The following is a 25,780-nucleotide window of genomic DNA, read 5'->3' on the forward strand; positions in this document are numbered from 1 at the left end:
GCAGAAATTGTATATGCTTGAAATATCTTTATGGCTTCTACGCACATTGTTAGCACGACTAATAATTTACAGAGGACGATAGTGCGATTGTTTGCCGATAACTGTTGCGAAGCTCTTACCTCTTCTTAAATCGAACACAATGTGTCATCCTACCGCTCTCCGTCGACGCCATTTAGTGCGGGCAACGCACTCAAATGACGCGTGATAAATTTTGACGAATGACACATTCGACATACGCGTAAGTTTGCGCACCTCACTTCGCTACAGTCACCATTACGTCACTTACTGATAGTCACTTGGAGTATGCAAAGGTTCTATAAATTGCGGGCGGATGTGGGTCTCTTCAGACATTCGATACTGTCAACTGAGTGTGGTCAATATTTGAAAAAACAACAAGAAAGTAAGTATTTTTCCTCTTTTTTCGTATTAAACGTTTTCTCTGTATTGTTTGTACAGACTCAACTCGAAAATATCTGTTTGGGCACCGTTAGGATTGTAAGGCATCACTGCGCTTGCAGCTGGTAAAAAGAAAGAAAAAAAATTTTCTTTGCTCACTTGCACCTTGTAACTTCGCTTAGCGTTCACCTTTATGAACCACACTGGCCGCAACTTTATTCACATTCAAAGTTGAAATTTCTAGCAAATATCATTCGCGTAATATTTCCGAAACAAGTGCCAGATCAGGCAAAGTATCTGTGCACGCGTTAGCCTAATATAGGACGGTCATGTGCGCATGTTTCAAACTTTTCAATGATCTACCGGCATTGATATATGTAGGCTCAGGCAAGTATAGTAAACATTTCAGCATTTTATATTCAATACATTGTTGTGTCATAGGTCCACTCAAGAGGATCGACCAAAAGTGTAACAACATGCACTGGCCTATCCTCTTGGCGTGAACTAAATGGTTTTAAAGTATAGTAAATAAACAGCCTCCAATATATGATGCATATTTTACTAAGACATCCGTCTGCTTTATAAATATGATACACTATATATATTAGAATAATTAAAAGTAGTTTATAACAGTATAAAATATAACTCATTACATTTTCATGTCAATAATAACAAGTAATTTTCTTAGTTGCTTGGTCTGGAGCGCGCTTATCGCCGTTACATTGTTGGACAACATTAAGATCCAATAAGCTGTGCGCTGACCCAGACGCGATACGTGAAGCCAGGTCCAGATGAAGAAAAGGCTTCTGGTTGATGCAAGGACGTGTACTGTGCCATGTGCACTCTTTCGTGACCTTCGAGCTTCGTTTCAAACAATACACGTACGTTCTGATTCTGATTAAAAGCTCCTCGAAAATTTTTAAAATGAAAAGCATTAGTGACTATCGGTAATTATTCAAGTTGCATATTGCCTTTCATAATATAATAACTTGGGGCATCAGTACCAAGTTCAGTTCCAGAAATCAATGCTGATTGCCCCATTGCCACCTCAAGGTGAAGCCAACTTACACGCTATTAGGTATCACACTGTGAACATCACTGTTTGGCTGTCTGGCTGTGTACAAGATGTCAAGTTCGGGGAACAATTGCACTGGAAATTTTTCATGTATTTCGGCACCGAATACGTACGTTGGTCTATATAATAAACAGCTTTACATCGAAGAACACAGCCATGTAGGAACGGAATGAATGCTTCTGAAGTTTGTTTGGAAACAACTTGAGGTTCACTGCTCATGAAGCAGCGCATGCGAAGAGCGAGTTTTGGTGTCTCATTTCTCCAGAAAGAGCCACATCAAGTAGTGATTTGACAAAGTTGCCTTCTACGGTATAGAATGATTTTGTCGGCGTTGAACAGTTGTGCACTTTAGGAACTGTTGCAGCATCGCCAGAGCCTGTTAACTGTGAAGCACCTGCATGAGTAATACCTGTGTGCAGTATTTTACACTGATATCTCTGACCGGCAAATTGAATAGTGCTCTCTCTATTGACGCAACATGTTCTGCACTTGTCCGTACACTTCTAAGCATCGTAAACTATTCCACAGATATGGAAAAAGAAGGGACACGTGTCTAACCCATTGCGCTGCAAAATATTTTACGATCAACAACCACCACCTTTCCCAACTCGCGTTTTTTCTTGAGCAGTTCTGAGCAGTGGCAACGCAGAGAAATGTTGATTAGATGTGAAAATAACCAGATGTTAAACGTTTTCAGGCGTAACACACCCCTATCGACCCTGCGTCTCTGAAGGTATAAAGCCTTTGACAGGTTAAGTCGCATACATAAGCGGGACAGCTGAAATTGGACTGCTAACATCACTTAACTTGCCATCCTGCACGTTTGATGTGACAGTTGTCTGCAGCTATCTTTTCGACTACTAACTAAATGACAAGTTTGCCTTGTATTTTTGCATCGGTAATGGTTACTCAACCTGAATGTACAGTACATGTCGTAACGTTGAGAAACCTCTTTACTCCGGCAATTGTTGAAGTCACATCCTTTTGAGCTCATTGTTTCAAAAGAGATCACAACGCAAATTGGGGTAACTTATCTGATGACAGTATTTTGAGAGCTAATGCGTTTTGGTGCTACTGATGACCACCTGTCATGCTACTTGCTTGAGCCATCCGAGCCCACGCGATCCCGCATGAATAGACGCAAAGAACGTGTACGCAAAGCTTTACGTCGCCTTTATCGTCATTGTGCATACCTTATACATATAATATGATGCGCTCATTTCTAAGAAACAACTTACGCCCTAAAGCAGTGTGAATGCTACGAACTCCAATCGAAAACTTTTAAATTGCTTCTTCCCAGAAATAACGCATATGAGTAGGTCTGCAGAGCTCACCGGTTTGCAACAATACCTCCCACCCAGCTCTTTTTTATTGAAGGCCCATAGCTTGAATTGCTTTGTCACACTTAGTCCTAGACATCTTGACTGAGTAATATGTAGCAACGTCGTAAGATGGAACCTATTGTTAGCGAGCCTGACGTAAAAGGCTGTGCTGTACTCCAAATGACTTGCATGACACAATACACGGCTTTATAACAATCCGAGCACTCCGTTTCACATTTTTGGGCAACGTGTTACTGAATTATCGCGGATCATCTTCGTTGTACCAGTGCGGCAGGGTTTATATACAAAATAAACACTTGATGGATCATGTACAGTTCCCACGTAAAATCATGACGTCGCGCGCAACTAGCCTTGCTACACTATGACATAACGCCATCAATTCTGTCACATGGTGCAAATTTTCTTGACGTGATTGTGTAGTTAGGGGTTGAATCATCTCAGGCTACGTGGTGACTTCATTACGAGTCTTCAAAAGGGGGCCGTTCCAGCTGGCTCTGCTACACCGCGTAAAGTGCAGAAAGCTTTGAGAAGGAAGATTCAATGGGAGATAGAAAGGGGCATGATCTTTACTATCTACCGACAAGAAAAGTACAGAAAAAAAAGATCGCTTTCGCCTTCAAGTCGTCTTTGGCGAATGTATAAGACATTATGCGACTTCTCATGTCAGCCACCGGCAGATGCGAGCAAGGAAGCACTTGCACATGAAGTCAAACACCAACACAGAAGCGTATGGATGCACACACACGAGCTGCGACACCCATACAAATAGGAGGAACCAAAATGGGTTGAATCAGACTCAGTCACAATGCGCACTGGTGCATCCTCCATATCTTAGTGTTACGTTGACCAAGATTTAACCGGCCATGAGTAAACGTAGTATTTTACACTCTAAATATAGCAAAGATATCCTGGTGGTACTGACAAGATGTCACGCGCACGTATTTTTACATATTGTAAGAAAGTGGTTTAACAAGCGCCCGGCATAGCTGCTTTATCGGCGACCAAAATGACGATCGAAAAATCGGTCATTGTTTCAGTCAACCATCAGCAAAATCAGACAGTGAAACCTGTTTCACGAAGCACAGAAGTAACACATACCAAAAATACTACGGACACAATTATTTGATACCACTCAACGAGGTGTAAATCATACATAAAAGCTAAAAATTCCACGCAACATGCATAATGTAGACCACCAAGTAGCTGAACCAAAGAGGACCACTGCAAGCGTAAGCGACCTTTCTTTCTGAGTGCTTTCAATGTGACGCTACTCGAAATGTCAGACCCTTGAACGCTGCGATGTCAGCTCACGTTAAAGAACACCAGATGTTCGAAATTTTCAGAGCCCTGCACTATGGCGTCTCATAACCAAGTCATGACTTTGGGACCTAAACCCGGGTTACTATCATTATTATTTGTAGTAGTAGTGGTACAGTAACCGATGTGGCCAACAGAAAACGGGGCCTCCACAGATACCGGTGCATGATGGTGGGGTGCGCGTTTCCACATGAGTACCGCCAAACTTCATCACCTGTCACCGTTCGTAACGCACCGAGCGTCTGCGCGCCTGCGTTTGTCTCTTCTTGTCAATCACTGCGGCGCGAGCCTATACTCCTGAGAGGCATCACTATCATTTGTCGTGTGAGCGCTTTGGTTTGAAAATAATATGCTTGCACAACTCATGATAGTATAGCAACAGTTACACTAACGTTGCAGTGTGCAAGTAATTAGACAGTTATACAATAAGGGATACCAGGCGTACCGTGATAGTGGGATCAAAGTACGCATGTGCAGATACGCACGTTACCCGTACCGCTAACCAACCGCGTCCTATTTTTCAGATTGAACGTTTCCGTGTTAGCGTAGGTGTAAGTAGTGTACGTAAAATATGGAAGCGCTCTCGGACGCCCGCTTCGAAGTGATTTTGGCGCAGTTGTTGAACGAATAACTATGTTCGCAGCAAACTACTGTTTAAAGTGGCTTCAATTGCCTTCAGTTAGCTTCGACGACCGAGTATTACGGATAAGTTGGCGAAGTTTTTGAGATAGCTTCCGATTTCGAACGTGTCTAAGCCTAACTACAGCCCTGCCGCGGTGGTCTTAAGACAAAGGTTGTGACTAAGGCTGCTGACCCGCAGGTAGCGGGATCGAATCCCGGCTGCGGCGGCTGCATTTCTGATGGAGGCGGAAATGTTGCAGGCCCGTGTGCTCAGATCTGGGTGCACGGTAAAGAACCCGAGGTAGTCGAAATTTCCGGAGCCCTACACTACCGCATCTCTCATAATCATATGGGGGTTTTGGGACGTTAAATCCACATATCAGCCTAACTACAAGATCGATGTAAACAAATCGACGTAAACAAACATAAATGTTTTCGCGTTGGGTGCGTTCTTGACATTTATTTACTTTTATTATTACTAAAACAAACTTGTAACAATGCTCCGTGCGGTGAACCATGGAGACAATTTCATTTTCTTTTCTACTTCTCAACCCTCCAATAGGTGGCGCCACAATCTCAGTTGGGGCACGTAAACCACGTAAACGCTATCCCGTTAAGCTATAAGACGCTGCCTGCGACGAACTTTTGCTGCACGGTGACGCAATTCCCTTAACCTCCGCCGTCACACTAGCGTTAAACTATAACTGTCTATTATTGCGCCATTGCATTTGCTGCGGCGCACATCTGTTGCAATAGTAATTACATAGACACACTCGACTGGATTTAGCCGCCGGCGTCGGCGTCCACCATCATCCACCGTATATATATATATATATATATATATATATATATATATATATATATATATATATATATATATATATATATATATATATATATATATATATATATATATATATATGGGAAAGAAGTGTATACTTATGGGCTCGTTTTTCCGTAATTTGACACAATATTATTAAGATTTAACAAACAATAATGCCAAGGAATGTGTAGGGGAAGTTATTAGAACCAATGTAATGTGAATAAGAAGAAAATTGGGTGAAAAAATAACTTGCCGGGAGCAGCAGTCAAGCCTACGACCTTCGAATAACGCGTTCAATGCTGTAACCACTGAGCTATCACGGCGGCTATCTCTCTAGCCACTTTATTGGGTTTCTATGTGAATTTAAACGTGGGAGTGTCGGTCAGCACCATCTGTAGCTATGGCGGCGAGTGTGGAACACCCTTTTATAAGCCTGTGTGGCGTCACGTGCCGTTAGATTGTATACGAGAGACTATTGGTCAGCTGCCCGCTCATAATGAGTTCACGTGCTATGTGACGCCACACAGGCAATTAAAAGGGTGTTCCACACTCACCGCCATGGCTACAGATGGTGCTGACTGACATTGCCAAGTTTAAATTCACATATAAACCCAATGAAGTGGCTGGGGGGGGGAGGGGGATAACACCCATGATAGCTCAGTGGTTAGAGCATCCAACGCGTTATTCGAAGGTCGTAGGTTCAATTCCTGTACACGGCAAGTCATTTTTCACTCACTTTTCATCTTATTTACATGACACTGGTTCTAATAACTTCACCTATACATTCTTTGGCATTAGTGTCTGTTAGATCTCATATAAATGAAACGCAAGAAAGAAAAATTATCTAAAAAGTACAAAGACTCCGGTGCGCGGAATCAAATGTCCGACTTTTTGCTGGTGAGTGCGTGGCGTTAGCCACTGTGCCACAAAGGAGCACCTCCTTCGACTTTGAAACGCACGCTATTTGTATCTATATACCACTTATCGCTAGCGATGGCTACCACTTACGCTAGCGATGGTGATCTCCGGGTAACTATCATGTGTACAGCATTACCAGTGAGAGGGCGCAATGAGCGCGCGTCACCAGATCGTCATGATCCAGCGACGCGCCCTTCTGCGTTCATCTACCACGCCTACTGCACCAGGCGGAAGGGGGTGGGGGCTGTTGATTCTCATGCGTTCACGCTTATCTCACGATTAGAAAAATCTACGCCTTGGGCTTTCTCCAAAACTATTCTGTTGTTACCTGTCGTAAAAAGGTCTCTGCACTCGCTGCACAGTCTCTTTTTGGGCAAAAGGTGCGTTTTCAGACACAGTAATGTAACAACTGCCACTTATTCGCCTTCATCTGTACCTGTACGTACGTTTCGTGCGTCATCTCTGCGTGAGAAGTGCGTGGCGTGTTTCGATCTGCTTGCCCTTCTTTGCGTGACATTCCAATTTGTTGCTACCGCATTCATTGCTTCGTGTTTGCGGCAAAGCTGTGACTTTTATTCAGTGAGACATGGTCATGGCTTTTGGAGATGATGTTCTAGCAATACTTGCGCTTGCAAAAATCATTGAAATAATCTTTCAGGCAAGTATTGTGTGCTCGCGCTTTCAGGCACAATATTTAAAAAGAAGATATTTAGGCGTCCATTTTCAACTTTTCCAGAAGATTAGACTCCGGCAATACCGAAGACCTTTTAAAGAATCAGTTTTACCACAAGGGCGAAAAAATGAAAGCGATATGAAAAAATTATACCCATACGAAAGAAGGCTAGCAGCTAGCTGTTTCAGATTCAATATCGCATAAAGGCTGGTGCACACCGGTGACTAGCAGCGGTCGCGCGACCATTTGCGACAGGTCGCAAACAGTCGCGAACGGTCGCAAAGCGACTGCTTTGGGTAGTCGCTTCCTGACCGATTTTTCAGTCACGCTAATGCAGTCGCAAAGCTGCTGGATCCAATCAGCGATGCTCAATTTTTAAAGACGATAGTCTTTCCTCGGGACCTTCGACGCAAAAAGTTTGGTCTATCAGTCTGTACATTTGTCTGTTTGTCCTCTGTTACCGCGAACCAGGTACTTTAAAGAGCACCAGCCAATACCCCGAACGGCCGACCCCTTTCGCAATGCCCACCAATGTTGCTCAAGAATCAGCATTCATACGTGTGATTGTCAATTGAAAATCAATTATTGCGCATATATGAAGTACCATAACAACACATATATATTCTGCATGCTCGTCTTTTACTAGAAAAGCCCCGCCGCGGTGGTCTAGTGACTAAGGTACTCGGCTGCTGAACCACACGTTGCGGGTTCGTATCCCGGCTGCGGCAGCTGCATTTCCGATGGAGGCGGAAATGTTCGCTCGTGTGCTCAGATTTGGGTGCACATTAAAGAACCCCAGGTGGTCGAAATTTTCGGAGCTCTCCACTTCGGCGTCTCTCATAATAATATGGTGGTTTTGGGACGTTAAACTCCACATATCAATCAAATATTTCACTAGAAAAGGCATACATAAGTAATTCTAAGGACCGTAGCGCTTATCACGCTGCGCTGAAGATGAAACGCTTGCACGGAAAGGCGAGTGTTTCCAACACTTTGCTAAGAAGACACGGTGGTGGCCCCTATCCGTCACCTTGCGTTCTACAACTTATCACCTCATGCCCGTCTGAAAGGTGATAAGGCGTGTGCGCCCATCTCAGGATCACGCGCTTTGTTTTCCAAACGAACCTGCCAGATGGCGCTCATGTCTCACGTGTGACGTGACCTGATGTGCTCGTTCGCCTCCGCTGCACGCTCGAGGCACTCTAAACGCAGCGCCTCCGGAATACGATTCGCCGATTTTCTTGCGCAGAACATCAAATAAATGTTTAGTTCACTCTCTTCACACGTAAGACTATCGTCTTTTGACGACATATGCAGAATACATGCAGATACGGGGCCATTTTTTGTTTTTTTTCATTGCGCTGGCCTCCATCCGCCATATACAAACGAGTGCGTTCCTCTAGATCTGTGGCACAATGGCCACTACGAAATACTTGGCTTGAAGATGGCGGGACACAGCAGCTCGAGCAAAGTGTCAAATTTACGTGGTGGCATTCGCAAAGAGCTGAGAATACGGGCACTATCGAAGCCCGTATTCAGAATCGTTTTTTGTCTTGAACTTTACTTGTCACCACCTTCAATGCAGCGCGTTTGAAACGCATTTGTGCTCCATGCATTGGCAACGACTTAAGACACCGCGTTCGAGACGCGTTTGTGCTGCACAGGAGGCTGTGGCAAGTCAAAATAAATTCAAGAGCGTTTCTGAATACATACGACTCTCGGAAATACTTCTCGTCGTCTCAGCACAGCTCGGGAGGCAGGCGGTTTGCATGGCCGGCCAACTCCTGTGATCGAAGGGATGGTCACACTCACCACCAACTTTTTTTTTTGGAGGCATATGTGCTGCCAGCGCTGACACCATGGCGCAGCACGCCAGCACCATAACGATTTCTTGTTCTTCGCTTGAATCGAACTCCTTCACGCTGTTGGGAACGCTGTGCGAGAACGGACAAAACAATAAATGTGGCGCGATCGGTTTGCTCTGCTCACTTAGCTGGCGGCAATCAGCTGATCGGCGCCGGTCTCCTGAGTTCTCACTGATAACGAGATCCAGACGTGACTCTCCAGTTTTGCGACTTCCGGTCGCTCGCATGCAGCCTCTGCCGATGTGAACATCAGTCGCTTTTTGGTCGCCAGTCGCGAATGGTCACGCGACCGCGGCTAGTCGCCGGTGTGCACCAGTATTAACTCTACAAAGCAGTGTGGTAAAAAAACGCGGCAGCTTCAAGGAGAGAGGTGGTTTTCGCGCTATCTGCAGCCTTAATGTGAAGTAAACGGAGAGAGCATAACATGTGCAAGGGTGTAAAATCCGTTTGCTGATATCTGCAGAGACAGTGCGCGTACTATCGCTGGAGACCAGGCTCTTTGGATCAAACGGACAAGTTTGACGCAGCACAAAACGACACACGGACACACGACGAGGCACATATGAACACCGCACAGCCCTACTAAAAGTTCGCAGTGTATGCTCGAGTGACGCATCTTTCCTCCCCCCCCCCCCTCATTGGCCAGCGTCACTTCATGCTTCTTCACCAAGCATGACGAAAGATGGTTGGGCAATTCCTTTCTGTTGGAGCAGCAATCAAGATTGTAATGATTGATTGATTGATTTGTGGGGTTTAACGTCCCAAAACCACTATTTGATTATGAGAGACGCCGTAGTGGAGGGCTCCGGAAACTTTGACCATCTGGGGTTCTTCAACATGCACCCAAATTTGAGTACACGGGCCTACAACAATTCCGCCTCCATCGGAAATGCAGCCGCCACAGCCGGGATTTGATCCCGCGACCACCGGGTCAGCAGCCGAGTACTTTAGTCACTAGACCACCGTGGCGGGGCTTGACGTTAAGAGGTCGCAATGTTTTTACAAGAACATCTTAATATACTAACTATTGACGATACTTTCCTCGTAAAGGACTCTGAGGCAGTTAACAGGTTCTTTAAGACCAAAGACAAAAGAATGAAGGCTTTCTTGAGAGACACAAAGGATTTGTATTATTCGCTTCCACATTTGTTCTAGTGCGTATGAGAACGCATCGATTATTTTGGGTACAGATAGACTTGCAGAATCCGTCAGGCATGTCGGTTGGTGGTTGTCTTGAATTGCTTTCGTCTTATTTATACTATACAGTTGCGTATTGTAATGAGGAACATTTTATTGAAAACAGTGGTGTCTGCATAGGTTCTTGTGTTTGGCACCAGTCTTGAGCGACATCTTTCTCGCGCACAAGAATCACCATCTTCAAAAAGATCTCGACTTTTCTCTTGTTGTGAAGGTCAGTAGGGTGGCCGATGACTTCATAGCATTTGTGGATTGCTCGGGTACCGTCCTTGAAGTTGTAGTACCTAGTTTTTTGGGTTTCTTTAGGAATCACTCGCATCATCTAGAACTTACTCATGAGCTACTGTCTGTGGATTCGACTAGGTTCTTAGAACTAACACTCTTTTTTCGGAGCAATCATTTGTGCTGTCTGTTCTTATGGAGAAGTTATAAACCCCATTTACTTTACCACACGGCTCATTCTAAACTGGTGAAATTGGGTATAAATATTTGTCTTAGGAACGCTCTTATTAGATCATGCCTGCACTAGATGCAACGAAGTTTCGAAGCACAGGTCCAGAACCTTTTAAGCGCTGGTTACTCAAACACCCTACTTTCTGCTGTTGCGAAAAAGCTTTCGAAACAAGTCAATAATAATCAAGGAGGGCAATCTCAGCCTCAAAATCCGTCAGTTCCTAAAAATTGTGTTACATCCCTTATCTGCACAACATTTCACGTAGGCTGAAAAAAAAAAATGGGGAAACGCGCTGGTATCACTGTTGTATTTTCTACCCCGGAAGAGCTATCAAACATTTGTAAGTTGCTGAATTATCAAGCTGCAAATAGAGTAAAATGCTCTCTGAAACACAGAACGCGCTTTGTACCCTGTGCTATCCGTGTAGTATAAATTCTTACACAATCCTGCGGAAGAAGATAGCGGGAATAGGGTAAATTGAAAGGTGCTTGAATGACCGTTTAAGAGAGCATAGTAATATTGTGCACAATGCGGCTCAAGGACATTCGGAATCCACTGCCGAAACTGCGGCTGCGTGTTTCTCCTTTAGCGTTCCGAGGTGATAAGCAACCTTCACTCGTAGGCCACGCGTAGAAAAATTGAAGCTTATTACATAAGTCTGTTTGACGATTGATTGATATGTGGGGTTTAACGTCCCAAAACCACCATATGATTATGAGAGACGCCGTAGTGGAGGGCGAAAAAGTCTGTTTGACGGTACATGTGTGAATTCCGCATATATTGCGATATTAATAAAAATGTGCATCTTCATCAATTTTAGGCTGAGTATTTGTTTCCAGCTCAATCAACAAGAGACAAGACTTTTGTTGACATTGTATCGCAGTGGTTTTTCACTGGACCCTTCTAAGCATACCCATTCTTTTTTTCAACTGTATACGTACACGACTCTGCTTTGAATAATTTTTGAAAGTCAGCGCTTTTTCGGTACCTGTTTTTTGCTTCTGTGTAGTTCATGAACTTTCAAACTCTCTTCGTTTGGTTGCGGTCGCATAAACATTCAAGCTACACAAAAAAGGCAAAACTCAAAGAAAGCGATAAAAATGGCGCAAGGACTCCCTCCGCCGTACCGCTAATGCATAAGCAGTATAAATGCTTGTTATTCACTTCTGGTAAGCGACCGCAGAAATAATAGTCCGAGGCTTCAAAAGCAAACTTGTAAACGATGGTCTCAGAGCCTCAAGAACCATCTAGAAACACGAACAAAGCTTCGGAAAAGCACGCACGTTCCCGAGCGAAGAAAACGGCGCACGCTGCCTTTGAGCCTATGCAGAACTTGTCAACTCCGTAACCATCCCAATGCTCGCCAGTGAAGAGAGTGTTGGCGCGAGTGCACAGACGTGCTTTCTTCTTCTTACAGAAAGATCCACTGCCGAGATACGTGGAGGTTCTCCAGTTGTTATTTCGCGAACGCTAGGCCCGCGTTGAGCGTGCTTTCTTCCTTTGCACAATTTGAAATCAAAGAAGAAATTCATGTGATGGACCTCCTCTCCGACGCGCCTAAGCTGTATAAACTAGTTTTTTATGCTATCTGGAACATGCGATGCAGATATGGCGTCACTTTTCCGCCGTAAGTGGAACGACTATAAAAGCACGCCACTAAGTAACTGGAACAAATCGCTGGGCTCGATGGCATATATTGGGTTACACTTAAGTAAACAAAAACTAAAAAAAACCAGCTGCTGTTCCAGATAACCCTCGCCAAACCACTCTGATCCACATAACAGCTTCGTCTGTTCCGGTTAACGAGTGCTTTATCTGGAAGCTATGTAGAACAAGATTAAGAGTGTAGTTGCGCTGAAACCACTTCTAGGTTGCGCTGCTCGTATATTCAGTTACTTCATAGTCACACAAAGAAATTATCTGTTGTTCTTCATGCGTGTGTACAAAGTGTGCGTGATTCAGCTCACGGATTAATCGTGCTACTCGCTGGCATTGCAGCGTGAGAGCTGCCCTCGAGGATAACAAAATTGGTATGAAGGACCCGATATTCACTGTGGGCGTCTGTCAATCAAACTGGGTGACACGTGCACTCAGGTGCAAGCTCGTCATTTCTGAGAAGTTCCACTCGTGACGGTCATACTGCCGGTGTGATACTCTGTCACGCATTTCAAGCGATGGACGCTAAGCAGCAGCTGATTTTAATATAAAATACTTTGTTGTGCTTGCACTGTTTGTGAATGTCCGCAATTATTAGTAGAGCCTGTGCTCACCTATAGGCTCTTCCAGCTGTTTACGTGGTTCAGCGTCTATCCAGCCTGCTCGGCCGGCTTCGGCGGGAAACTGCGTCAGCTTGGTCTCAATACGGGTGGTATTCCTTCCCTCGGTCTCAATTGGGTCCTAACAAAGGAATGAACAGTTGTGTCATAAGTGAAGTTGTTTCTAGTTAACGCAACAGTAATAAGACAGGCCTAAGTAGAATTGCTATTATTAGATTGATTGATTTACTCAGTCAGATGAATAATTCAGTTAGATGAATCATTGCTCTTTACTAGAGCGACGGGTCATCATTGTCAACGATTGTTACCTTACGGCAATATAACAGTAAAAAAAATCACTGCCCAAGCACTCCGCACAGATGGTTAACTAGCTAAGCAGAAACGTGCGGTCACAGGCAGTCGCAGTTATCGCAGCTGAAGCCCAAGTGCCACTCGAGAAATTTCCGCCGAAAGCGGTCATCGGCCCTGGTGAACGCGTTCCCGTTGTTGCCATGTGGACGCTGCTCTGCCTTCAGTGCCCATTCCTTCTCTCACTGGTGTCGCTTGCATTTAGCTCGGAATGTTGCCACATCCTCAGTGTGCAGTTGCTACTCGTACATCGCCAACATAGACTCTTCTCTCCGGACTGCTCTATCAGTCCGGCGAAATGTATTCTCTCACGGATCAGCTTTGGGCGCTGTTCTTGGAAAGTTGTCTGCTGTTCGGGCGTTCGTACGAACATTGTGTCCTCCCTATGTGGAAGTTCAAAGGTGAAACTGCTTTGAGTGGGCTTGGCGGCGCGGCTGTGAAGGAATGAATGGTTTCACTGAGGGCACAGCCAATGGCATGAGTGCTTGGGCATGACGCATAGAATGGCGTCTTAACCAATGGGTGTGAAGTAGAGAACGACGTAACCTACCGAGTAGCCAATGGAGACCGATATCGTTTCTTATGATGAATGGATTTGCGTTTCGCCAAGCCATATGCATTTTCACTGTAAAAATGGTCACAGCGGATGGCGAGTCTCCTTTCATATGCACAAACCATGTGCATATGAAATCAATAGTGTGTTCATACGTTTCAGGTGAACTTCCTGTACAGACAGCAGAGGTTAGACAACCTTAATATGAGTGGTTGTAAAGGCTCTAACTAAACATCCATCGCAATGAATCTCGAAGTAGCAGTTGTTTATACATGTCAAAACTTGTCAATAACTTTTTCTTGTTTTGCAGAAAAGCACCAGTGTCAGGACGCTCGTTAGAGGCTTGAACTAATATAAAAAGTGACGTACACAAAATAAAGCTTTATGATGGAAGTTTTCCGGTTTCTGCTGGTAGCTTCAGCGATGTCAGGTAAGAAGACAATCAATCCAATAATTTCAGAACACCTGTGTTATACAACCTAAAATGTCGGCCTTTCAAAATATGCCAATGAAGGCGCATTGTTCTGCTCGCAAACTTATTCCCAGGTGATTTAAAAAAAAATTTGAATCAGCACCATGTAGAAGTTTTGAACTGGTGCCATTTGGTTTCTGTGTACATTGCCGCCTTCATAAATGTCCCACTTTGCTGTGGTCCTTTGACTAATATTCTTGAAAGTGTCAAGTTGGTTACTACTGATCCGGGTTTTCGCTTCTGCGAAGTGAGTGAAGTAAGCGGTCATAGATCTGGAGAGTGCAGTGCGTTTCACCAAGAAACCTCATTCAAGCAAAACTGCCACAAAAATTTACCTTGTCTTTTTTTAATTATGGGTTTCGCTTTCTTTCCCGCGTAGAAATGACACGAACTAGTCATGTGAAGCTTTTCATAAAAAATGGGATGGCTCCCAGTCCTCGGCGTTCCACGAGATTACTGATAAGGAATAACACCAGCCTCCTTTTTTTTAACCGACGTCTTAGAGCCCACAATATGTAAAATTGCATGTTGTATACTAACTGCTGCTTTCTATCAACCTATTGCTGAGCAAGTAACAGCTGTAGGTGTATATATTTTCAGCTTACATCGCAGATAGCGAAATAGTTTACCCGCGCATAATTGAGGAACGAAGTGATTCCGGATTTCTTACCGTGAAAATAACGGAACAAATAATCCTGGTTCTGCAAAAAGCTTCTGCAACACTGTCAAGAGTTCGAGTGGACACTGTAAAGAAAAGATCAGTTCGTCACGAAGTCGTAAGTAGAATTTTTTTACTGAAAAAAATTAGCGTAGCTTGCTCTAACGCGCAGTGCTAAAAAGACAGCGGAACTGATGAGTCCCGTATGCATCACATAAACCTCATCACATGACGGGGTGGTGCCTCAACATACGCCTGCGCTGTTCTCCCATTTATCCATCCATTTATCCGCCTGCGGATACACCCCAGAATTTCGGCGCACGACCACCGTTTTCAAACACGCTGAACCTCGCATAGGAGAAATAACTGAAGCCTTTGCGATCTGCAAAAATGGTGAGGCCTGTGTTAGCGCACCGTCCATAGCATAACTTGATTTGGATCTGACGTATTCGAGAAAAAAAAAACAGTGATGCTACGTATATAGTCTTTTGTCATGTGTATAAGTTGCGCGTGCATGTTTCGCTCTTCTGTCTTCCCTTTGCTTTTCTGTTTTGCTCGAACAAAAGAACCATTCGCCAGCCTTCGCTCATGTTGTCTAGTCTTCCTTTGTGATTCGTATCTGCGCGGTTTCATTATGAAGACAAGTCAACTAGCCCAACTCTGTGTGTAAATCATGTTTTTCTGTGTGTAAATCATGTCATAGCACTATATATGATGTGTAACGAAGGGATGAAAAGGGGGAGTTAGGAGGTGGATGCTTGATGTTTGGGTAAGGAGAGACAAGATGAGCTGAGAGGGCAAACCATCTAACATGTACAGACTATATCATAGAAAGGGGTAATAAAGCAAGGTGAGGCATGAAAGTAAAAAAAAAAAAGAGGTGGGGACAATGTAGAAAAAGGTAGACAAGCAAAGTAGAAAGATGTGAAAAAAAAAACTAGGTGACGAAATATCAACAAAGTACTTTATCTGTGTTTTTTTCGGCGGTGGCGCTCTCTTGCCAGCTCCACTGTTTAGTCAGATTTCACAGGCGTGAAGCTGGCTTCAATTCTCTGTACCACTTATGATTTGCTTCACAATTTAATTTATTCCTGTCATTTACACACCTGTCTGATTGCCCCATACATTTGCAGAAAAGAGAAATCACACCAATCGATTCCCTACTGTCAATGAGGGGGGGGGGGGGGGGATTACCGGTTTGCCGCAAGGTGTGCGGTCGCGTCCGCGTATTTTGCAACATTTCGGTGGCTGGAAGGGCTAAAACACGGAAAAAGCGTGAAATAATTCACGCTGTTCCGATATATACACTTCATATACTGATATAGTGCCAGCACTGTAATCCGAGTTTTTAAATGATTAAAGATCTCTGGTTTCTCGAGAATGACTCTATAGCATGTACTGTTGGGGATCTTTCAATGTGATTGCCGCTTCTGCACATCGTTATATCTGTTTCTTGTTCGAGTTTTTATTGAATCAATGTAAGTTGATAGTCTAGCATTCTTCCTGTTCCTGCGTCAATTTTCTGTTATCGGTTTCGTCTGCTTTCTTTTGATATGGTTGACATTACCTGATACCAAAACCATGTAGGAACCTGCTCTGCAAGCCACCTCAATGACCTTTTTCCTTTAAATAAACCCGCTCGTCACCTCTCCTTCTCCCCCTCCTCCACATTCACAGTGAGCTTCTCTACCTTCTTTGTATTGGAGGTGAGGATACAAAAATGCATGCACAAGCGCTAACGAAAGCAGCTGCAGCATTCAAGAAGACAAGCCAGCTTGTCACCGCAGGTGAATACTAGCCAGAAATTCCTTTGTCCTAAAGAAAGGTACACAAGTAATTCCATTTTTACGAATTTTGGTGTGAAAAAATATTTATGTTATTTGAACTGAAAGCAAAATAACTTCTCAAATGCAAGTCAATGTATGATAAAGTTTATATCGTCTTAACCATTTCATCCTTAGATCAATGGGTCTACATTGGACGAAGAACTTTACATCAATTCGGCACATGGAGCTGCGCTAATGGTGCACAGGATCAATGGCGGCGTTGAACTGGTGCGTGCCTGAATATTTGATAAAATTTTCATGTTTACCTCACACCCAGCCTATAAATTGCGAACATCCCCACCTGCACCATTACTTGACCTTCATCAGATTACTTCAGCAAAATTTAGTGGGAAGATTGTTTTTAAAATAAAGTTTGTTTTAAAAATCGCTCGGGTTTCCAATGCCTAGAGAACCCTCAACAATTTTGCTTGTTATCGTATAATGGAGGCGGAAATGTTGTAGGCCCGTGTACTCAGATTTGGGTGCACGTTAAAGAACCCCAGGTGGTCAAAATTTCCGGAGCCCTCCACTACGGCGTCTCTCATAATCATATGGTGGTTTTGGGACGTTAAACCCCAGAAATCAATCAATTGTTATCGTATAAAGGCGTAGAATAGCTCATTTCCTCACGAATCGACTGCACACCGAAAATTTTAGAATCTGTCTAAGACGAGCGGAGTTACGGGGATTTGCGCACGCTTTGAACGCTTTCTCTTTCCTAAAGTGTGTACCAGCGAATGCGCTGGAAGTAACGTAGGAAAGTGATGACGAAAGGCCAAAAAAAAAATCTGTATCTTCGTCAGCACACGTCGTGACCATTAGCTCTTTTTTTCATGAGCGACTCACTTTGGGTGTGATTAGCACGCGCACACATCCTGCTGCAGCCATGGTATATAACGATTGAGCCCACAAAGCTAGATTCATTGAACGGCTACAGGCTTAATGTACAGCTATTAGGGTATAAGGCATCATTTTTAGAGAGAAAATTGAGTGATTTCTAGCTGACTTTGAGAATTAGTTGCAAATTTCAGGCCGTGTGCAGCGCCTTAATGTTGGCTCGCGAGATATGATGAGCCTCGACTATACTGACTGGTGGTGTTTTCTGACCTCACTGAAAAATACTTGCAAAGTCTCAAGTTGAATTTGAGGTGTGTTTTGAGGACGTATACATACATACGCGTGAACAGCCCACAACCGCCACTTCTTCAAGTGAAAACAAAATAATATGGATCTATACCAGCCCACTATACTTTTGTGACAGCTGCAGCAGCTTCACGCATTTCTGCTGAAAGGGTACCACTCCAGCATTTCGGGTTCACAGAATGAACTCCCAAAAGGTGTTGGTCTCGCAAAATTGCGAATAAATAATAATAATAATAATAATAATAATAATAATAATAATAATAATAATAATAATAATAATAATAATAATAATAATAATAATAATAATAATAATAATAATAATAATAATAATAATAATAATTGTTAATGATGTTGTTGCCAATTTCTCTAAATGACCTGAGCAAACAGACACTAATAGCCGGTTTCAACTAAACAGACTTTACAGCACATATTGCAGTCGGGCATTCAGTCTGTATGTCCCCTGTATCATTACTCGTGAGGCTCTGTGGCTATATACTATGTAAATACGTATTCCTGCAGTGATACCTGCTCCATCAATACCTTATTTGCCTTACATCGCTACACTTCACAAGGCAGTCGTATCAATGCATAGCAGTGACGCTGACGTTAAGCTGGTGCGTACTAAATGTTGTAATAGCAGATGTTTAACGTCCCGAAACCTCCATATCATTATGAGAGACGCCGTAGTGGAGGGTCCTGGAAATTTCGACCACCTGGTGCTCTTTACGAGCACCAGGTGGTCGTAAACCAGCATCTACTGCTGGTTATCAAGCAGTAGATGCTGCTTTTCATAACCAGAATACTGCTTTTCATAACCAGGTAAAACGGTTAGTAGATGCTGGTTATCCTGACAATGTGATTTCGTCTGTGTGTGAGTCAATGGTTCGGAGCGTTAAGCTCGTGAAACACAGAGGAGCTCAAGAAAATTCTGATAGAAAAAGAAAAAGAGCAGTTTTTCCTTATGTACACAAATTGGTGCATGGACTGAAAAACGTAGGCTCAAGGTACGGTGTCGATGTTCTTTTTTCCGCCAAACATAAGGTAGGTCGCAGTTGCCCGATGGTTGATCATGCGCTGAGGAACAAACAAGCCAAAGGGAGATGCGCGTGAATCATAAGAACAAGTACATCGCATGCGTAAAAAAGCTGTGTATTTAACTCCATTATCGTGTGGTAGGGAGTGCGTGGGACAAACGAAACGATGTGTGAATGTTCGTTTAAGAGAGCATGAGTTATCTCTTCAAGGAATCGCGCGACTTCATCTGCCGGAACATTGCAGGTCATGCGGTTGTCCGATATTTGAGAGAACCACCATCATCTTCAAGCATCCTAACCAGCCAACAAGAGAAATCACTGAGGCATATCATATAAAGATTAGGGGGAGCAAGTGCGTTAGTGAACCATCCAGCACACTGCATGAAAAATGGTTAAGTTATTTAGGCCAATTTTGTTTTTTGCCATGAGTGTGATAACGTTACCTCGGTGCACCTCGTATTCTGCGCATGTTGTGGTGTAGGCTGCCAGCACCTATATATACACTTTTCACCCCGTTTTTTTCCAATAAACAACAGTTGTGAGCCAGCGCCGTCTTTTCTTTTTCTTTTGCTCCTTCCCTGTCCTGTATTTTTTCTGGTCTTGCGTTGTAAGTAAGTTCACGATGTATTTATGGGTATTTGATTCCCGGAAACGTTATTCCTCTACTTTAATTTTTTTCAGTTGCGTTCATAACCATTGCCCTACAGTTGAAAATCCTGCATATAGTATCTCCTATACCTTGCTTGCCTTGCATGTACGTTTTATTTGGTTGAAACCTACAAAGAAACGAGCCCCTCTATTCCTGTATACTTTGGTCATGCGCTGTTGTGTGCTGTATTTTTTTTACATGTACTGATGTTCCTTTATAATAAAAAACGAATTTGTCATTTAACGCTGTCATTCTTGTTCTTTTTTGTTATTCGTCTTCCCAAGCTGTTACTTTTATATGTGCATAAATCGGCTTCATCCTGCTATAAGACATGTCCACTTTATCCTGCTTTCAGACTGGAATGATCTCCGAGAGAAAACGAATACATCCAATGCCGGAGATTTTTAGGACAAAATTACATATAGAAGGAGCACATACGCTTGAAAAGATTCCCAGGACCATAGTAAAAGACAGCGCAAGTAAACGCTAATACTACTTTTTTTTTTCATCAGTTATAATCACTCTAAGCGTTTTATGGTCTTTGATTTCCGGAGCTCTTTAGGTCAGTGTTATGCATATGGATAATTTTACTTCAACTAAAACTCTTACTTTTACGTTAACGGGAATACAACGGGCATACAAACGTGCCCTTTGCTCTATGCTACGGTTCACGTCGAACACCTGTAGGTGAACACATTCAGTTGGCTTTGACCACATTTCACCCACTCAATCCCCACAAGTTTACCGCGACCTTATTTTGCGGTGCCGTCGCACCAATTTTCGCTAGAGAATGATGGTGATGTAGACTGATTGATATGTGGTGTTGAACGTCCCAAAACCACGATATCATGATTATGAGAGACGCCGTAGTGGAGGACTCCGGAAATTTCGACCACCTGGGGTTCTTTAACGTGCACCGAAATCTGAGCACGCGGGCCGACAACATTTCCGCCTCCATTGGAAATGCAGCCGCCACAGCCGGGATTCGAACCCGCGACCTGCGGGTCAGCAGCCGAGTACCTTAGCCACTAGACTACCGCGGCGGGGCATAGCGATGTAGAGTTGTTGGTTAACGTACATTTTGCAGAATGTTCAATGCTATCCATCGGAGTCAGCAAGGGGGTGTGAAAGGTCTCAAGCTGCATGAGAAGCTTGCCCCTTGCTCCTTCGCAATGCAACGCAGAATTGAACCACCCGCAGACGAAACACTGCTGACGCCCATGCCGCAAGCACGTGACATCGGCCCGCTGTTCACTTTATCATTGTAAAGGAAAACTGTGTGAGTTTTGTGGATGTACGGGATTGCCAGACCGTATTGTTGTACGGGCAGGCCGTGCGAGATCACCGTATAGAATTGCCTCAAAATTTCCTTATATAGACTCTCCGTTTGGATTCTTCCTCAACAGGCAAAAATCAACGCCGTAGGCTCTGGGGCAAGAAAATGTGTAATATAGTTGAGTAACGCGTCTTTTGAAATCGTTCAAGGATGTTCTTCGAAGCAGTTAAACGTATAGCTGTGGCAGGATTTTTCAGAGAAGTTACCAAGCATGCACGAAAAAATACACTGCTTACAAGTTTATAGAGCCCAATGTCACGTGAAATTTCAAAGTGGCTTACTTTTATGTGGGTGACATATCCAGAAAGAATGACTCCAGACAAAATTACCTATGGCATAAAACTGTGTTCTGATCCTTCTCTAAAGAGTGAGCGAATTCTAGTTGCCTAAAACACTTGCGCTGTTCGTCTAAGCGGTAAAAAAAATCGAATTTGTACGCGTTGTCACTGGAAGAGAACGGACATATAATCAACGCTTAAGAGAACAATCTAGACATCAGGATTGTTTCAAGCTCTCAAAAATGACCCACTTAGTGAGGATGAGTGAGGGGTAGTCAAGCAAAGCACAGGTTTGGTACCACACGCCCGACCATCACATGTCGCATGCAGCGCTTCAAGTTCACCAGGAGGCTGTTCAATAACACAACTGGCCTCTCCTAATTGGCCTGATTTTATCTTCGGTCGAACCACAGAAGCATTCCAAACCATGATGCAGTTCAAATGAACGACCAATTGCGCACCTGCTAGCCACGTATTTGTAAATTGTGGCATTAACGTTATGGTGAACTTAGGCACTAGGAGTGGGTGAATAACAAATTTTATAGCCGAATCAAATGCGGACTTTAATAGCGATGACACCGAGGCAAATACTATTACAATAGTCAAATGGTAAGACAAACATTCTATACGCAACCTTCAACGGTAATGTAGTTTTTTTTAATTATGCAGTTTAAGAGTTCGAGAAAGTTTTATTCGAAACAAATATTAGCATGCTTTCTTTAACTTTACGATTGGTTCTAACCGAGAAATATGCAGCACATTTGAGAGAATCAGGGCAAGCACGTATGGAGTTCCAGTTATAGTCTCACAAGTGTTTTGTAGTAGCAAGTTGAAATACTGCAGTGATTGCTCCATTGAAAGCAACACTTATTCACTACTTTCTAAACAAAGCGGATGTATAAATGTTAAACACTACTCATGGGTCACCATTATCATTACCGTCATAATAAAGACAGTAAATTGATCGGTTTGTCACTTCGGCAGTGCTGCAGTTTTCAACAAAAAACGTCGTCACTCCGTAATGAAGGCAGCACCGACAGACCCGTACAACCTCTGACTGCGTCCATCTCGGTAATTAAAATCAGCGAAACAGGAAAGGTTATCCTTCTGTTTCAACATTTAATTTTTTAAAGCTTTTTAATCGCTGCTTATTGTTCGAAAGACATTCAAGACATAGTAGCTATTTTTGATATGCGTTGTTCGTAACGAGTACAGAATCCATTGAAACGCTATTCAATTCGCTATTCGAAAACTTTGAGTGTTGGCACATCCAGTTTAGACACGGTTAACCCTGTTACGCGCACGTCTCAGTTTAAAGGGCCAGCCACCATGGCAGATATTAGCTTTACGTCAAGCTTTTATTTGCAAGCGTTAATTTCTTATTATTATTACGCACTCATGTCGAGTTTTCACAGGGTTAAGTTTTATTTTTCTCATTCAGAAGGCTACAAATACTCGGGGATATCTACGACACCATGTGTAGTAGATATCCCGATGTGTGTCTTTCCCGACATATTACTTAGCTTAATTCGACTTTCTTTATAATGAGTATAAAGCTCAGTTATTGTTCTGAAACATGACTGCAAGTGACTTCATTACTTCCTGCTATGCTTCGCACGCCACAGCATAAGCGTCTACCAGCACCTGTATAGCTCCTCAACGTTCTGTGTTTCTGTTTTTTCCTCTGTAGGTAATGAAGTCAACAATATCTCAGGAGTCGTTCTCGTCGGTAAGTAGAAGCTTATGCACAGCTGTTGCAGACTATATTGTGCTGTAATAGGGAGAAACCCGTAGTCAGAAAACAAGTTCAAAGCACAAGAGCCGATTCTATGTGGCATACCTTGGCCATCTATCATGACTTTTTAAAGCAGAGTGTTCCTTTCAAGCAAAAGAATATATATATATATATATATATATATATATATATATATATATATATATATATATATATGTATATATATATATATTATCCTCTATTTTGTCAATGAGACGCACTGTTATAAATTCATCAGACTCAATAATTCTATGGAACTTTGCACTATATCGACATTAGAACAGCCCATTACTCCATGCGGCCTCTTCAAATCCCGGGTCGGCGCGGCGATCTGTTTGGAAGTCTCCGGTTCAAGATTCCGCGTCTCTAGGACCAGAATTTTCACAAAAGATGTCGCGACAGCAGCAGTGCACTACCACTGAGGATGTTCGCAAAAAAAAAAGTCTCTCTTTTGAGCTCTGGCTGCTAATAATGATGTGTTTCACATTGTAAAATGCAGGATTTTTTATTTAGCTCTAAATGCGAGATAAATGCGCAAACATACCATTGTGAGAAATGCGACACGGTCTGGGTCGAGTGATACGAGATTTCCAGAGAGCCTGCAGGTCAATTGGTCGTGCAGGCTGAGCACCTTGATGGCACACGCATCAATGAGGCCGAACACAAACCTTCTCCGTTGAGGAAACTTGTCAGACGTCTCAACGTGCTTCTTTGCGTGTGGAACTTTATTATGAGAGTTGTTTGAACATGCATGAATATGCACCTACGTCGTTGATGTTAGAGCCCTGGGTTTCTTGCGTATATTCTCAGAGTTGCCATTCCTCGAGTCGAGTTGAACAAGCTTGCCTGATTTGCCCAAAGGTTCTGTCCAGGGCTAGGCTGCCAGGGACCTACCGTTTTTATTCATTCTTATACTGATTTGCTTTGTCACTGTGGCGCTCTCCAGAAGTCACTCATTTAGTGTTGCCCACAAACCACGTGCTTCAGATTGAGATTACAGACATCCTTTTTTGCCTTTTCAAAGCTGTCAGTCCCATCGCTAACACAATACACAATTTTTTCAGACTTTCTCGTCGCGACGTCTTCGACAGCAGTACTATCATCACTTCTTTAAACGTTCCTTTCTGTAAGGCACAGGAATATTGTCATTCCTTCTAGCTATCGGGTCGTCGTCATTGTTGTCTTGAGGGTCGTCACTCTTATCATGTACGCCTCATTCCTATACACCAGCACTTGATGAAGGACGGACTGCTGGGCAAGTCGGTAAGTCATCTACAAATGGTAGTACGCAAAAAGGACTGTAACGCTAGAAAGAGGGAACACAGAGGCTACCCTGTTAACTTGCGCCATGGCAGTGTTTTCTTTTTCTAAAGTGTTATATTCTTTTCCGTGCACGACCGTTTGTAGATGTCTTCGTGACCACGAGGACAAAAATTACTCGTGAGTACACGATAATGGCTTAAAGTGATTGCGTGTAGTAATTGTTGTTCCCGACATTGGCTGTTATAGAAGTGAAACACCTGCTTAAAATATTCTAATTTCTTTTTCTCTCTAGTTATTCTCGCTTCCTGCCATTTTGCAGAAATTTTATGCGCGTCATTGCTTTAGGCATGACTTGATCGATCATAAAAAACAAATAAATATGTTACCTTTGTTAGGAGGGAACCGAGCTGCTGCTAATTTGGCGCTGTAGAATAAGCTTGTGTTGGTACCTACTGGCATCTGAATAAAAGCTCCCTCTTGTAATGATAGGCACACCTTATAGCGCCATGGGTACTTGTAAACAAATCAAATGGCGAAAGTTATTAGTGTTACATTCTCCCCCTCGCCAATTAAAAAGTCAGTAAGGAGCTCCTAGCGTCGTCTTCTTACGATACACAGTGTATTTCAAAAGCCTTTGTTGATGTCAATTTGTATTTATTTATATTTTTTTACATTTCATATTTATCAGAACCTAGCATGACACATTCTGGGCATTTTCTTAACAGAGGGCCGGGCGCCAACGTATGATGCAAGCAGTATTGTGTATCCGGAAGTGTTCGTGGCTGTTGACTCGAGCTACGGTGGAGGCGCCTCTAATGAACAGCTACTGCGTTATCTGATAATTTTTCTTGCAGGGGTGAGTTTATTTTCTCTTCATTTTTGTATTATGCAAGATACTTACTCTTCAGAAAGCATAGATTCGTCATGTAGGCCTAAATATTTACACTCGACAGCACAAGTGGTGCCTAGTCACGGGAACTTGCATGAATACGGTCTATCTTACATTTCGTTTAATGCTCTTAATAGACATCAATATCGATATTTTGTGGCTCTTTAACGCGTTATCAGGGCCCGTACGCCGGTGTTCTTAGCATTTTGTTCTATTAAAATGCAATCGCCGCAGCCTTCCGACATTGGTGCATGCTGGTGTTCGGCATCATCATCATCATCAGCCTGACTACGTCCACTGCAGGACAAAAGCCTCTCCCATGTTCCGCCAGTTAACCCGGTCCTGTGCTTGCTGCTGCCAATTTATACCCGCAAACTTCTTAATCTCATCTGCCCACCTAACCTTCTGTCTCCCCCTAACCCGCTTGACTTCTCAGGGAATTCAGTTAGTTACCCTTAACGACCAGCGGTTATTCCTGTCTACGCGCTACATGCCCGGCCCATGTCTATTTCTTCTTCTTGATTTCAGCAATGATATCCTTAACCCCCGTTTGTTCCCTAATCCACTCTGTTCTCTTCTTGTCTCTTAAGGTTACACCT

At 43.3% G+C, this 25,780-nt stretch overlaps 1 protein-coding gene across 1 annotated transcript in view; it reads left to right on the forward strand.

The window, feature by feature from the left end:
* The first annotated feature begins 254 nt into the window (after positions 1–254).
* Positions 255–25,780, forward strand: part of LOC119160995 (A disintegrin and metalloproteinase with thrombospondin motifs like) — a 77,519-nt gene continuing 51,993 nt past the window's right edge. The window contains exons 1-7 of the mRNA XM_037413294.2: positions 255–400; positions 14,170–14,289; positions 14,932–15,107; positions 16,951–17,043; positions 19,997–20,120; positions 22,946–22,984; positions 25,018–25,148. Of these exons, the coding sequence (XP_037269191.2) occupies positions 14,244–14,289; positions 14,932–15,107; positions 16,951–17,043; positions 19,997–20,120; positions 22,946–22,984; positions 25,018–25,148 (609 nt within the window). The 5' untranslated portion in view covers positions 255–400; positions 14,170–14,243. The remainder of the gene's footprint in view (positions 401–14,169; positions 14,290–14,931; positions 15,108–16,950; positions 17,044–19,996; positions 20,121–22,945; positions 22,985–25,017; positions 25,149–25,780) is intronic.

The sequence above is a fragment of the Rhipicephalus microplus genome, chromosome X (assembly GCF_043290135.1).
Source record: "Rhipicephalus microplus isolate Deutch F79 chromosome X, USDA_Rmic, whole genome shotgun sequence".
In the NCBI taxonomy this organism is placed as follows: domain Eukaryota; kingdom Metazoa; phylum Arthropoda; class Arachnida; order Ixodida; family Ixodidae; genus Rhipicephalus; species Rhipicephalus microplus.